The 15,010-nt window shown below is 46.2% G+C and overlaps 1 protein-coding gene across 1 annotated transcript in view; it reads left to right on the top strand.

The window, feature by feature from the left end:
* LOC138453090 (fucolectin-like) overlaps positions 1 to 15,010 on the top strand; it is a 315,933-nt gene that overhangs the window by 261,738 nt on the left and 39,185 nt on the right. Inside the window, exon 5 of the mRNA XM_069605594.1 lies at positions 323 to 626. Coding sequence (XP_069461695.1) covers positions 323 to 626 — 304 coding nt within the window. The remainder of the gene's footprint in view (positions 1 to 322; positions 627 to 15,010) is intronic.

Genomic DNA, 15,010 nt, shown 5'->3' with positions numbered 1-15,010 from the left:
TGCTAGTCAGATAATGCCCTGGGGCCAACGTTAAAACCCTTTCTTCACTTGGGCTTGTAACTGATGCCCCGGGTCATTCCCTGACTGTTAATGCCCCCCTGCTTGGGTCATATTGCTTAAGTGGTCATGTTTATCAAAAGGTGTGCCTTGGGCAGGACGCTTTTCTTTACTGTACATACACAATGCAATGTATCCCTTGAGACATAAATTTCATGACCTTAGTACTTGTGTCTCTTTAATACCTGTCTTCTGATGAGCATAAGAACTAACACAGCATGAATCTGTGGTGTTGCTGTCCTCACACGTTTTTCATTTCTTTCAGTTGAAAATGTAGCACTGCGTGGTCGTGCATCGATGTCAAGCCTCCTTGCAGGATCAAACTCCAGCACTGGCTACCTTGGGCTTGCCATGAATGCGATTGATGGGAACCTAAACCCCAATGCCTCGCTTGGATCTTGTGCTCATACAGATTTTGAAATGTCCCCCTGGTGGAGGGTAGATCTGCTGTCATCGCACAAGATTCTATACGTGACCGTCACAAACACGCTCACTGCACCAGAACGGATGACTGGAGCCGAACTTCTTATTGGCAACTCATTGTCAAACAACGGAAATGATAATCCAAGGTACAGTGAGAGCCTTACGTAAGACTTTTCTTAAATATAATTATCACTGAAGTTCACAGTGCAGTGCAAAATATTTACAATATGATTGTGATGACTGAAAACCTTTATCTGTCAAAAGGTTCTTATTGAGAGATTACATATATTTTGCCATGGATAAGCAACATTAAAGAAGATGTGACAGCCAAAAAAGAACTTGCTGTCTTTTGGCATTCAATTATCCCAATTGAAAACCCCTATAGATCCCCACCTCCATGAAAGAGTCAATTTCAGTCGAATTCCAATACTGCACTAATTTAGGGCATGAGCATCAAGTGTGAGTATAGATACCAGCTATTCCTCAGAAACACCCACAGAGCCGCAATTTATCTCTGGTGTATTGTTTGTTCCTGCAGGGGGTAAAATAACAGTGGGACATTACTTTGAAGGTGTGCTTTGTGTGTTGTACAGTAATCAGTGCCTTCTTGGCTTTAATCTATCTAAGTCCCAATCATCTTCCTGGAATTCTATTTTTAAGATCACTACATGCATTATTAGGGTAAATGGTTACACCTTCCTCAGGTTGGGCTATACAGGTTTTGTATATGTTTGTGATTAAGCCATTAGATGAGTTCTAGGTGGCGATTAATTTCTCAATGTCAAGAACCAGATGACCTAGATGACCTACTTTTACATCTTTGCTAAGGGCCCAGTGCTCCAATTGGAAGTTGCGTATATTTTCTTCAAGAGTCTTACTTTCACATCCTGGAAGAGTTGTGCAGTGAAATCCCAAAAACTTCACCTTCACTGTTGGATATCTTGCCTCTTGTAATCTGTGGAAAAGCTAAGATTGTCATGTGTGGGTATTGCTAGGCTCAGGAGAGAAGACATCAGATTTCTGTGCCACACTGTCCCAAATCCAAGCTACCACCTGGGTAGACCGGATATTGTATATTTCTAATACGCTGTCTTTTTTTAGAAGTACACTCATATATCTTGGGTTCTTTGAGTAACATCTTCTACTCTGTTTCACATTTTGTCAGAGGGGGTTGAGCCATTGCCAAAGGATCATGGACCTATTATTATGTATGTGCATTTATTACCCATTATGATTTATGTTCATATCTGGCCCACTATTATTGATTCGTCTGCTTGGAAATATTTCAAAAGGCGTGGGCAGGTGAGGCCACCAATTTCTTGTGACTGATAAAAACAGTAAATCCTGCTGCACTTTCATGAGTATAGATACTGGCATTGAGATGGAGAGAGACTGGAAAAGGCAAAGTAAAGGGGGGGGGAAGGATCATCTTAATGGTAACCGCTTGACACATTGTGGATATATTCTGCTAAGGGTGCATGTCTTCACTAATGATGGGGTAAGTAGCCTGGAATAAGCCAAACATTCTAAGAGTAAGGTAAAAACCTAATATTAAATTGTCTTCTCACACAAAGAATCCACCTTTAGCTGTGCCAGTAGACTAAGATTGAGTGCCTCAATTTTCTCTAGGCTAATTCTGAAACCGGGGGTTTGCATAAAGGTGGGCAATAGTTGAATTAGTGCTACAATAGGAGAGGGGGCCTTGTTCGGACCATGATGATGTGGCCCGCTAATAAAGCTGTCTTATGGAAGGTGTTGCCATAAAAGGTTTAATTCATGTAACTTGATGCCCTCATTTGTAGCGGCTCTGTAATTGGGCCAAAGGCAGTAGGGGTATAAGAGGGAGCACATGGCCATTCCTCTCAAGATATACTAAAAAAGCCCAAATTTTGGTAGTTAAATGAAGGCCATTTGGGTATTCACAAGCGGACCTTCGGGAACAGAGGGCACAGAAGGCAAAGTTCTCACAGCGTGTCCCATATTGTGCAGTAATTCTGAGAACCTGTAGGAAAATATGGTACAAACCAGTCTATGTTGATGACAGATAGCATTACATGTTTTAGTGAACGGGCCAGTCGGGCAAGGGAAAAGCAAGCATTGCTCAAAGCCACCAAATTCCAAGCAGACATGCAGGAGTGAATTATTGATCTTCTGTGTGATGGTGGAGCTCTTCAGCCCTGATACAAACAAGGAGCTCAATAAACGGAAAAGCAGTGTTGGCAGAGTATTTAGCAGCTCTAACCTAACCACCTGCAAAGCCTGGGTCTACAGGCCTTCAGAGACAGTCATTCACTTCTAAGAGTATGTTAAGATGTATTTCTGAACTCGGACCTGGAGGGGCAGAGGTTCAGAAGGCCAACCTAGTTTCTTGGAACAGGGTAACCTCTGGAAAAGCCAGACCAATCAGGGTAGCAATGGCAGGCAGTCAAGACTAAGTCTCAGGAGGGGTGAGGGTGACTGAAAGACCTCGATGAGCACACAAAGCAAGGACACTTACAAATTACTCCAGACAGGTGTTATATTAAAAATATAAACACATTTATTACAAGGCCTTTGTAACATAGACCATAGCAAAGAATCACAGTAAAACTAACCTAAACCAATACATCATTATCAACACAATATATATACAAGACCAATGCGGTAAAGGGGTTAAAAGCACGAAATATGTAGACCACCTAGATGGGGAGGAAAACAGGCAGTGCAAGTAATCTTTAGACCCAGTTCCACATTCAGAATACACCCAACTAAGAGGCAGTCCAAGCCCTACGAAGAGAAGAGCCTTATGCTCAATAGTACCTGCACGCGCTGGTGCCAATGGACAAAATAGGGTCTCTTCAAGGGTCTCTAGCATGTCAGGACGGTGGATAAGGCAATGAAGAACAAGTTCCCACTATTCAAGCAGCACCTCCACTTGAGGGCAGAGGCAGTTTGAGAGTGCAGGATGGAGTCGCTATTTCACAATAGCTGTGGAAAAGAAAGGGGCCCTCGGGGGCCACTGCGTGTAGAAATGGGCTCCTGCGCTAGGGGCTACCGGTTGGGGTAAGGACTACTCACCGGTCCCCGACGAAGGCAGACCCAAACTTCGCCAGTACAGTCCACTTCGCTGGTAGGTTCGAATGCGACAATCAGGACGTCTCGACATCGTGTAGTTCCCGAGATACAGAGGATTCCCAAACGGGACAGTGGCGATTTCTGCGCTCTGGGTGGAGGAATCAGCCCAATTCCACTGCAGCAGGCTTCAGGGGCAATGGGGTCACAAATGCAGCAAACTTGCACAGGTCGTTGCCACAGCAGGGCAACACGGCAATCGCTTTTACTCCAGTCCGGGCACACTCGTCTCACTTCAGACAGGGAAACGCCAAGTGTACGAAATTCGGTGTGAGGGTGCCATGGACACAGAGCTAGCAGTATACCAAGTTTCGAGGGCCTCCTCGAAACAGCAGCAGTAACAGAGCAAATATCCTGTGTAAGCTGGTCAGCCCACTGGTTGGCCTAGGGACACTTCCGAAGAGGCTTACTTGCAGGGTTTGATGAAGGAGCCGAGAATAGTTGATCCCACTATTCCAATGGGTCGAAGCATCTTTGCAGACCTTCTAGGACGATCAGATGCATAGGAGTCCCACGGGACGACAGCGTGCTGAGGGTGCCAAACCTTCCAGCGGGTCACCAGCGGTTCCTGGACTCGGCTTCTTGTTGCAGTATACTTGGCTCCTTATCACTTGTTCGGTGTGAACTCAGGAGATCAACCCGGTAGTGGTGTTTTCAGCCTCCTCTTATCCAAAGTTTCCTTCGCACCAAAATGGAGAGGACCCAATGGGAGATCTGCTCACAAACACTCACTCCATACGTGGACCAATCATGCACCACGGTGGTCCCAGGCATTCAGGACACTTCAGACTCTCTGGCACCCAGGATATGTACTGGGAACAGACATCCCAGCCCACATCCTGGAGGCACACACCCAAGGCATACAGAAGCCCGCAAAAACATTGGGTTTCGCGAGAAAGTGCATGACCAAATAAGGACTGACCCGGGTCGACTCGACCTGGGAAAGTTGAAGGGGCAAGATGGCCAAAGGACAGGACAAAGAACCTTGTAGCATGGCCATTTTGGAGCCAGGCCACCTATTCGTGCCAAACGCGGTAAACGCAATTAACATGGCAAGAAAGGGTTACAAATATATGAAAACGATAGCTGCCACAATTCCTGTCCCTGACACATCTGCAGAGTTCATAACAAGTCCAGGGAGAGTGTCTAGGGTCTTTGGAAATTACTAGAGACCCAAGTGTGATGTGCGGTAAGTTACATTGCACACTTGTTACATGTTGCACAAAAGTTGCAACATGAGGAAAGGGCTATGGGAAACAAAGTCTGCCAGTACTGACTGTCTTAAGGGCATGTCAGTTTCCCCATAAGAAGTGAGCGAATGCCCAGAGGAGTGCAGCCGAGGGCTGTGCTTCTCTGGCAAAGTCAGTCAATGGTGTTAAAACAGCAGCAAAAATGTTTGGGAGTTGACACATGGAAGGAAAATGACATACAATTATGAAACCTTTCCTAACAGAGTAAATTAGGTTTTAGATGCTTTCACAACTTCCGGAGTAGACAAGACAGATCTCAGAGTGCTCCATGCAAAAAACAAGCACGTCTGTCACCCAGGGACTCTTTTCCAAGCACCACTACCCCGAAAATGTCAAGCAGTCTGAGTGAGGTGAGTGTGTAGACCAACAGCTCGCTGGTCCGAGAAGAGTGTGTCATCACCTTGCTCAGTGGAGGACATAACCCGCAACAGCTAGTCCCTATCTGTGGTACACATGGGCTATCACCTTCCTCTTTCACACAGTGCATGTTCCCCTCTACCTGCAAAGGGAATCAGACTCTCAATTGCAGGAGATACACAATTAATTGGTCTTGGACGTGATAGAGAAAGTTCCTCTTTCAGCGAAAGAACAGGGTTTGTACTCAAGGTTCTTTAACGTTCCAGTCAAAGTCTAACCCTTCGCTCTTAGTTCGGCCCAAGGGTTTTCCCAAAACTGTTGTCTAATAACTGGTGGCAGCATTCCTGTGGCTCCGAGGGATTCCTCTATATCCCAACTTGAACGACTGACTAAACAGAGCAGTGTCCCTGCTCAAGCCTCTTGCCACCTGTAGTTTCTAATGGATTTAAGGTATTCACTGGGTCTGTCGGACAAAATAAAGGAATCCAGTCTCGTCCCAACACAAAGTTCATAGGTTTCTTATGGAATTCTGCATCAGACAATGTCTTTCCTTCAGAAACATGAATAAAAGACGTCCTACAGACAGTAACCCTTTTTATTTCTCATATTCAAATGGCTGCCAGGTGGTTTATAGGTCTGTTGGGCCTGATGGCAGCCTGTGTTCTTCCAGTGCCCATGGCCAGGTTGCGGATGCACCACACCCAGCAACATCTGGAAACACATTGGACTTAGGTCTCTGATCCCCCAACTAAGGTGCTCTTCACATCAGAATTGGGTCCATCAGGATCTGCCAGTACCTATGCCCAGGTTTCAGATGCTACGCACCCAGCTACATCTGGCAACAAATTGGACACAGGTATCTAATTTCCTAACCAAGGTGGTCTCCATTTTGGCCTGCTCCAGCAGGATCTTTTGTGACGAGCACATCACTGGAACCTCAGATAGGATCACCTTTCTACAGCCAAGCAAACAAGCGGCTAAAGCCACGAAGGAGAGGGATAGTCTCATGCATTTCTCGTATACTAAATGCAGAGCAAGATCTGCATGTACGTTTGACAAGAGCAAAAATCACAGCAGAAGCCTTCCAAGGTCACGTGCCATCCGAGGCCTCACCTTCAGCTTTTTGTAAACTCAATGCGCTGGACCAGCTCTAGGGCTGACACCCAACTCGGATAACCAGTCCTAAGGAATATCTTTGCATCAGTATAAATTCTATCCTCCCTGGGTTAGAGTACCCTCTCTCATAATTATGGAGGAAAGGGGATGGGACATAGGCGTAAGGAAAAGCTACTCCCTTTAGTGACTATTGTACTCTAGTCCAATGTCCCTGCTGAAGCATGCTTGAGTTTTCCATGGTCCTGTCCCGTCTAGCTCTACTTGAACTCCCATAAATATGGAAGAAAGAGGACATTGGGCTAGGAGCACAGTATCCACTACAGTGAGTAACCTTTCCTTCTGAAATCAACTCTGGGAGTCAAATGATGTTCAGTTATTAACCAATAGTCATGTGGTTCGCCATCAGAAGGTGTTGGAAGCAGACAGGCGTGTTTGAAAGAGAGCATAGCGGCATACTTACATTATCCGCAGAGGACAGTAATTTCTCATATTTAATGAAATGGCATTGGAAATATGCTGTCTTTCCTTTCATAAGTAATGCTAATGCAGCATGACATATACAAGTTGGTAAACCCGCCGTAACAGGATCCAATGCTGCACTATAATAAGTAGTAGTGGTGCAATGTTTGTCAGCATGCATTTGAGTTAGGAATACCAGAGCAAACCAGTCAGGCTCATCACAATAACGTGTAAACGATTTTTGATAATCCGGCAACCATAAGGCCGGAGACTTTGACATTTCTTAACTTTATCTTCATAAATGCCTTGTCCGTCTTAGTGGACCACATAAGGGATTCAGGAGTTCAATTAATGGTAAGGTTATGTAATGGACAATGAAGGCATAGTCCAATATTCAGTTGCAGCCAGAACCAGCCATTCCAAGAAATCTGCTAATTTGTTTTTGTGGTCTGTGGTTTGGGTTCCTACAGTATTGCAACAATTTGGGCTTTGGAAAAGTGTCTCTCCTCAGCTGAGAAATTGTAACAAAGATAATGGGAGTCAGGTGTGACACAATAAAAGCTTTACTTTTGAGGCTTTGTGTCCTTTCAAAGCTGTCATCAAATTAAGTTAATCTTTTTACACACTTCAAATTATGGGGATGCTAATAAAAGTTAATTAACATGCTTAACCAAAAGGGCAAAGCGGCGACCCCCACGCCCCAAACCAGTGAATGAAGATCGCGTTTCAAAATCTGAGAAATTACAATTAGACTCTCTACAAATGCCTGTGGGAGGCAAGTGAATGTGTAGTGCAAGTTTCTATAACTAAAACCCAAATAAATATTGACTAGCAGGACTTACAGGTACAGAGAAGAATGCTGAACATAAATCTACCATTGTAAAGTGTTTTGTGTATGTGAGAATACAAGATAAAATGGTGTCAGGATTAGGAAAAATAGGAAAGATGGTCAAAACAGCTGAATTAATAGCACAGAGGTCTTGGACAAATTGATAAGTTTCTTTACTGGGCATTTGCTTGCATGTAAAATAGGTTTATTACAATGGCTACCAGTCAGGAGTATAATTTCTTGCTTGAGCAATTATTCAGTGACAGGCTTTACATGTTCTTCCACTTTTCAAAATGCACCATTGTGGGATACATGGAAAAGGTTTGGCTGAGTAAATAGTAAAGCGTAGTGTCAACATTCAATATGCGTCCAGTTTTGTTTGCATGCATGCATGGATCACAACTGCAGAGTAACTTGGACCAATAGTTTCTGCTGCAACCAGGGAGTGATATTCTTTGGCCCCTCCATCCAATGTGGAGGCTCTTGCCACATAGCCAAAAAAAAAAGAAACTTTGTCATCCAACGTATTCCTCATTTTATGATAAATATCTCTCCAGCTTTGTTGCTTTGGAGATTTTTTTCGATAGAGGGCGCTGTATGCAGTTTCATCGAGTCGATGTCCCACTGTTCGACAGTCAATGTCATCATCAGCATAAAGAGAGCATGCAGGCCCGTTGGCTTCAGTTCTGTTTTTCCGAGCTAACACTTCAAGCGATTTACGGGCCGCTTCAGTGAAAGATTTTCCTTAAGTCTTCTTCTTCAACTTCGACGCCCAAATCGGAGTTAAAAAATGGCAGGACTGCGGGTCGTAAATGTCGTTTTCTGATCCTCGCTGCGTCTGCCTGTGGTGTCTGGGTTCCGGACACCATACGGCCGACTGCGGATCCTGTCAGGCAATGACCAAGAAAGCTCTCAGGGAGCGTAGAGGTAAACTGGCAATGGGGAGGTAAGCTTCGAAGTCACCTTCAAAGAGGGAGAAAAGGCCTGATGAGTAAAGGGGTTCTTCCCGACGCAAAAAAGTCAAAAAGGTCCCAATCGAGGAGTCAATCTCGTCACTCTTTTTCTTCCTCTAAGAAGGCCAAGAAGAGATGCCATAGGTCTCCCCCGATCCAGTGATTCCTCCATGGAGGCAATCAGGTGTCCTACGAAATCCGATTCCCCTGCTAAATGGGACGCATTTCATAGTGAGATGATGCGAATCTTCGAGAATGCGTCGTCGACCCCCTCGAATGAAAAGCAAAAGAGCTATGCCCCAGTCGCTCCGCATAAGGACAACAAGAGGAAGTCGAATTCTAAAACTTCGATGCCGAGCTTAAAGCCGCCGTCACATCGAGAAAATTCTCGATCTGACAAAAAATCGTGAGTACTTCAACGAGATGAGAACCAAGTCCAACTGTGGTTCTGTTGAAGAAGCACAAGGCGGCGAAAACTTCTGAGCTGTTGGCACCAAATCGAGATCGACACTGTCTTCGACACCTTCGACGACTACTTCGACATTGTCGAAGCCGTTGACAGGGCAAGTAAATGTTTACAAGCCTTTGCCTAAGAAACACTATTTTAAGTTGCTTTCAGCCAATTTATTAGTAAGACCAACCCTCTGATGATGATGCACCACCATTTGATCTACAGTTTGGCACCCCCAATGTGCAAGAGTAAACTTATTTACTGCTTCAGCCAACTCTAAAACACTCTGAAGCCTTTACCCACAAGACCCCGGTGGGAGGCAGACCTTCTCAGTATCTGATGATTGGCAGGGCTTTATGTCAGATACTTGGGCATTGGAAACTGTGACCCAAGCTGCCTTCCTTTTCAGAAAAGGCATTGGGATCATCCACCAGGATACAACTCTGTCAAGATTCCAGATCTGCTCCTTCTGCAGGAAATATTGACCCTGCTAGAGAAAGGTGCAATAGAACATGTACCTGTAGCAGAGAGGAACAAGGGTTGGTACTCCTCGTATTTTCTAATCCCCTAAAAGGACACAGCATTTAGACCCATCTTGGACTTAAGAAACTTGAACAAGTTCCTCAGGAAGGACAAGTTCAAGATGGTTACCCTTTCTCAGATCCTTCAGGCTCTCCAACTCCAAGACTGGTTGGTACCATTGGACCTTCAGGATGCTTACTTTCATTTGCCAATCTATCACATAGAAAGTACCGGTTGGCGGTTCTCATTATCAGTTTTGAGTTCTGCCATTCGGACTGACCTCCGCCCAAGGGTTTTCACCAAGTTGATGGCGGTGGTGGCAGCGAGTCTCAGGAGAGGGGGATTCATGACTACCCCTACCTGTGTTACCACCTCACTTACCTGTCAGAGGGGGCGCGGTTATGGGTTCCGACGCGCCCCCTCCTGGCGTTGTTATCCCCGATACCGGTTGGGGGGATCGCGGCCATCCGCGGCACCCAGCGTTTCCGGGGTTTCTGTGTCCCGGGGTCTGCGCATGCGCGGAAAGCCGCGTCTCGGTCTCCGCGCATGCGCAGTCCACAAGCTTGCTTCCCAAGCCTCGTTCCGGACGCGGCAGCACTCGGGACAGCACGGCTTGCGTTCCAAGCCTCCTGAGTGCTGCCGGTCCTATTTAAGCAGCGAGATCTCGAAACTCAACGCGTCTCAACGCGGTTTGTTTTGCGGATCGTGTCCTCGCTCCTGAAGCCTTGCTGCTTCAGTTCCTTACCTGCCTCAGCCTGCCTTCCAGTCCTACCTGCCTCAGCCTGCCTTCCAGTCCTTACCTGCCTCAGCCTGCCTTCCAGTCCGCCTGCCTTCCAGTCCTACCTGCCTCAGCCTGCCTTCCAGTCCTTACCTGCCTCAGCCTGCCTTCCAGTCCTTACCTGCCTCAGCCTGCCTTCCAGTCCTACCTGCCTCAGCCTGCCTTCCAGTCCTTACCTGCCTCCAATCTACTCTTCAGTCCTGCTCATCTGGCTCGCCTTCCAAGACCTGCCTGCCTCTTCCTTTCCGCCTACCTGCTGCCTCCAGATTGCGTCTTCTGTAATATACTACTGCAATCAGTCTGCAATCCTATCTGGCATAGTGTTACATTCTGCAAGAACAAGGAAGGTGCACTTTTGGGGCGTTGGGAGCTGGTCCACCTCTAACCCTGTTGACTTCAGGGGAAGGGGTGCGCTGGTTTCTCGCGTTTCATAATCTACAATAACCTATCGGACAGCCTGGCGACCTCACCACGAACAACTACCGGAAGCCCAGGTACTCAGCGCCCTAGAGACGCCATCTTTAACAGATTGAGACGCCTGCCTTCCGATTCCGAGATGGACGAGACTCAAGAACTCCGGGAGGAGATGCGCGTTCTTCGGGCCGAAATGACAGCACTCCGCCAAGAGAACATTGGTCTAAGACAGATGATGTCACAATCCTCTGGAGGAACGTCTCAGGGAGAAGGGGCCATGTCCCAGACTACGCCCATCAAGTTTGACGGAGATCCGAGACGTGTAGCGGAGTTTTGCAATCATTGCAGAATACATTTCCTCTTCAGAGCCTCACATTTCAATTCCGATAAAGCCAAGATAGGATATATTTTGGGGAATTTGATCGGAAATGCCTTGGCTTGGGCCGTTCCGTTGGTGTCCACCAATAGCCCTATACTTAATGACTTTGCAGCTTTTGAAAAAGCATTTCTGGAAGTCTTTCAATCACCTAATTTGGCCTCCACTGCCCAGAACATATTGATGGAACTGAAACAGGGTGCTACAGATATCATAGCTTACATTGGTCGTTTCCGTCAATTGGCAACCGACTCCCAATGGCCTGAGATAACCCAAAAGACTTTGTTCCGAAGAGGTCTACGAGAGGAGTACAAGGATGAATTATTACATATTCCTGAGCCTGATACCCTGCAACAATTAATTGAGCAAGTCTTGCGAATAGACCACAGATTGGCAGAACGGAAGGGTGAAAGAAGACGAGCTGAACGGCTGTTTACAAGACCACCCAACGCTCAAACTGGAAATTCCGGACCCTCGGACTCTGGCCCTGAACCCATGCAGTTGGGAGCCGTTAGGGGTCCGCTCTCGGAAGCTGAACGGAAACGCAGACGGAATTTAAGACTTTGCCTATACTGTGGGGCTGCTGGGCATTTCTTGGGTACTTGCCCTTTACGCCCACAAAGAAAGTCGGAAAACTAGTTGACCTGTCGTCAGTAGGAAGGGCAACGACAGGTCCAGATTCGTATTCAGTCCTTTCCAGTTCAGTCTCTTCATTGCAGCCCATGCAACCGGCAGTTTTATTGGTGGTGAGGATCAAGTTGTCATGGTTAAACAAGGAGACAGAGGTGCTGGGCTTACTGGATTGTGGAGCATCTGGGAACTATATTGATGAGACATTTGCAGTCTGCCAAGAAATACCCTTGTTACCCCGGAGAAGTATCTTGCCCATCGAGGTTATTGATGGAACTCCATTATCTTCCGGTCCGATTCGTCAACAAACCATGTGTCTTCATATGCAGATTAAAGAACACGGGGAAAAGATCGTCTTGGATGTCATCAGATCACCCTCTTATCCCGTGGTCCTGGGTTTACCTTGGCTTCTTCACCACAATCCTACCATCAATTGGGGAGCTCGCCTTTTGGATTTCACCTCAGTTCTCTGCCTCCAGGACTGCTGTTTGGCCGGTGTGTCAAGGAAGGAGATTTCCTCCATACCCCTCACGAGGGGTACTGGCTGTCCTGAATTTTGTGCTCTATTGTCTGTTCCTCAGGAGTATGCTGAATTCCAGCCAGTGTTTTCTGAACCCAAAGACATACCATTACCACCTCATCGAACATTTGATTGTACTATTGAATTGGTACCGGGTTCAGTGATACCACATGGGAAGGTATACGCCTTGACCATTACTGAAAAGGCAGTTCTTCAAGACTATTTGTCAGACTGTATTAAGAAGGGTTATATCACTCCCTCGAAATCACCAGCCGGATTCCCACTATTCTTTGTGAAGAAGAAGGAAGGAACCCTACGACCCTGTATTGACTACCGTCAATTAAATGATATCACAAGAAAAGACAGGTATCCATTGCCTTTAATTCGAAGCATCATGGAGTCCCTTCGAACTGCTCAAGTGTTTACAAAGTTGGATTTACGAGGCGCTTATCACTTAATCCGAATTAAAGAGGGAGACGAGTGGAAGACGGCTTTTAAGACCCCTTTTGGGCATTACGAATACAGGGTTATGCCATTCGGATTATGTAATGCCCCGGCAGTCTTTCAGCGTTTCATGGACAGCATTTTTTGTGATTTAATCGGGATATCTGTTTGGGTGTACCTCGATGATATCCTTATTTTCTCTGTCTCCCTAAAACAACATGTGGAACATGTTCGAGAGGTGCTTCGACGTTTGTCCCAGAACCACTTGTACGTGAAAGTTGAAAAGTGTTCTTTTCACCAGAAAAGAATGGAATTTCTGGGCTATGTGATCAGTGGCACTGGAATTTTCATGGATCCAGCCAAAGTACAAGCCATTCAGGATTGGACTCAACCTTCTGATGTAAAGTCCCTTCAACGGTTTTTGGGTTTTGCTAATTTTTATCGGCAATTTATACCCCATTTTTCCCAACTCACAGCTCCCTTAACTCAACTAACTAGCAGTAAAACACCTTTTTTCTGGGATACACAAGCCACCAAGGCTTTCAACGTCTTGAAACAGGCCTTTAGTACTGCTCCAATTTTGCGTCATCCCAATGACGAGATGCCATTCATTATAGAAGCCGACGCTTCCGACCTTGCGGTGGGAGCAGTCCTTTTACAAAGAGAACCAGAAACGGATGTGGAACACCCTGTGGCATATTTTTCCCGCAAGTTAACACCTAGCGAACAGAATTATGCAGTAATCGAGAAGGAATTGTTGGCAATAAAAGTTGCTTTCGAAGAGTGGAGACATCATCTCCTCGGAGGTCAGCATTCCGTGGAAGTACGTACTGACCACCGAAATTTGCAGTATTTGAAGTCCCTTCAGTGCAGAACCTCTCGTCAAGCCCGATGGGCTTTTTTTTTCTCTCATTATGACTTCCATATCACATACATTCCCAGTGCTCAGAATTTTAAGGCTGATGCCTTGTCTCGATCCTTGGAGGTAGAAGCAGGAAAGCAGTACAGAGAAGAGCCAATAATATCCCCAAAGCATTTCTTGTTCACTCTCTCACCTTATCTTCAGAAGATACTACAAGAAACAATATCCGATCCTGATCGGGAAGACCTCATGAAACGTCCACAGATTACTGAAGATAATGGACTGCTTTTCTTCCGGAACAGGCTATATGTTCCCACGACCAGTCTTCGAACTCTAGTGCTTCAGGGGTTTCACGACTCCCGAGTTGGTGGTCATAGGGGAATCGGGGCAACTCAAGAAATAATATCCAGACAGTTCTGGTGGCCTGGTTGGGCCAATGATGTGGAACGTTACGTAAAGAGTTGTCCTGTGTGTGCCCAGGTGAAAATTCCTAGGAAGAGGCCCCTGGGATTGCTTCATCCCACCGAGATTCCTCCATACCCTTGGCACACCATAGCGGTTGATTTCTTTGTGGAACTTCCTCCATCTGAAGAATATACCTGTATCATGGTTGTAGTGGACTGTTTTTCCAAAGCAGCGCATTTTGTTCCATTCTTTAAAATACCAACTGCTACTCAGATGGCATCGGCATTTCTTTTGGAGATATACAGGTTACACGGACTACCGCAAAAAATCATATCCGACCGAGGGTCTCAGTTCTTGTCATCATTCTGGCGTCAATTGTGCAGCCATCTCGGCATTCATCGTGCACTCAGTTCTGGATATCATCCTCACACCAACGGCCAGACAGAAAGGACTAACCAGACTCTGGAACAATATCTTCGCTGTTTTGCCAATGCCACTCAATCCAATTGGAAGTCTCACCTGGTTTTTGCTGAAGTCTCCTATAACAACACAGTCCATTCAGCTACGGGACTGAGTCCGTTTTTCTGTTTGTCTGGCTTACATCCTAGATTGGTACCCTTTTGTCCTGTACCTTCGAGTGTGGTTCCCTCTGCTGATTGGCTCATCACTTCCATTCAAGATCAACACTCCTTGGCTCGCAGTACTTTGGCAGAGGTCCAGACTCGGATGAAGAGACAGGCTGATAAGGGGAGGTCACCTGAACCTGCTTTTCAGGTGGGGGATTTAGTTTGGTTGTCCTCAAAACATCTTCCCATTCGCAATCTACCCACCAAATTGGCTCCCCGGTATTTTGGCCCTTTCAAGATCACTAAACGTCTGTCTGCTGTGGCTTTCCGTTTGCAACTGCCTCAAACTTGGCGGGTGCATCCGGTTTTTCATGTCTCCTTGTTAAAGCCATACGTGGTGGACACGTTTGGCCGATCTACTCCTCGTCCAGCGCCTGTTGTGATCCGGGGGTCTCCCGAATTTGAGGTACAGGAAATATGCGATTCT

Source organism: Ambystoma mexicanum, chromosome 4p, assembly GCF_040938575.1.
Source record: "Ambystoma mexicanum isolate Mex_15411 chromosome 4p, UKY_AmexF1_1, whole genome shotgun sequence".
NCBI classification, from domain to species: domain Eukaryota; kingdom Metazoa; phylum Chordata; class Amphibia; order Caudata; family Ambystomatidae; genus Ambystoma; species Ambystoma mexicanum.
This window is presented reverse-complemented; position numbering and strand designations above follow the sequence as displayed.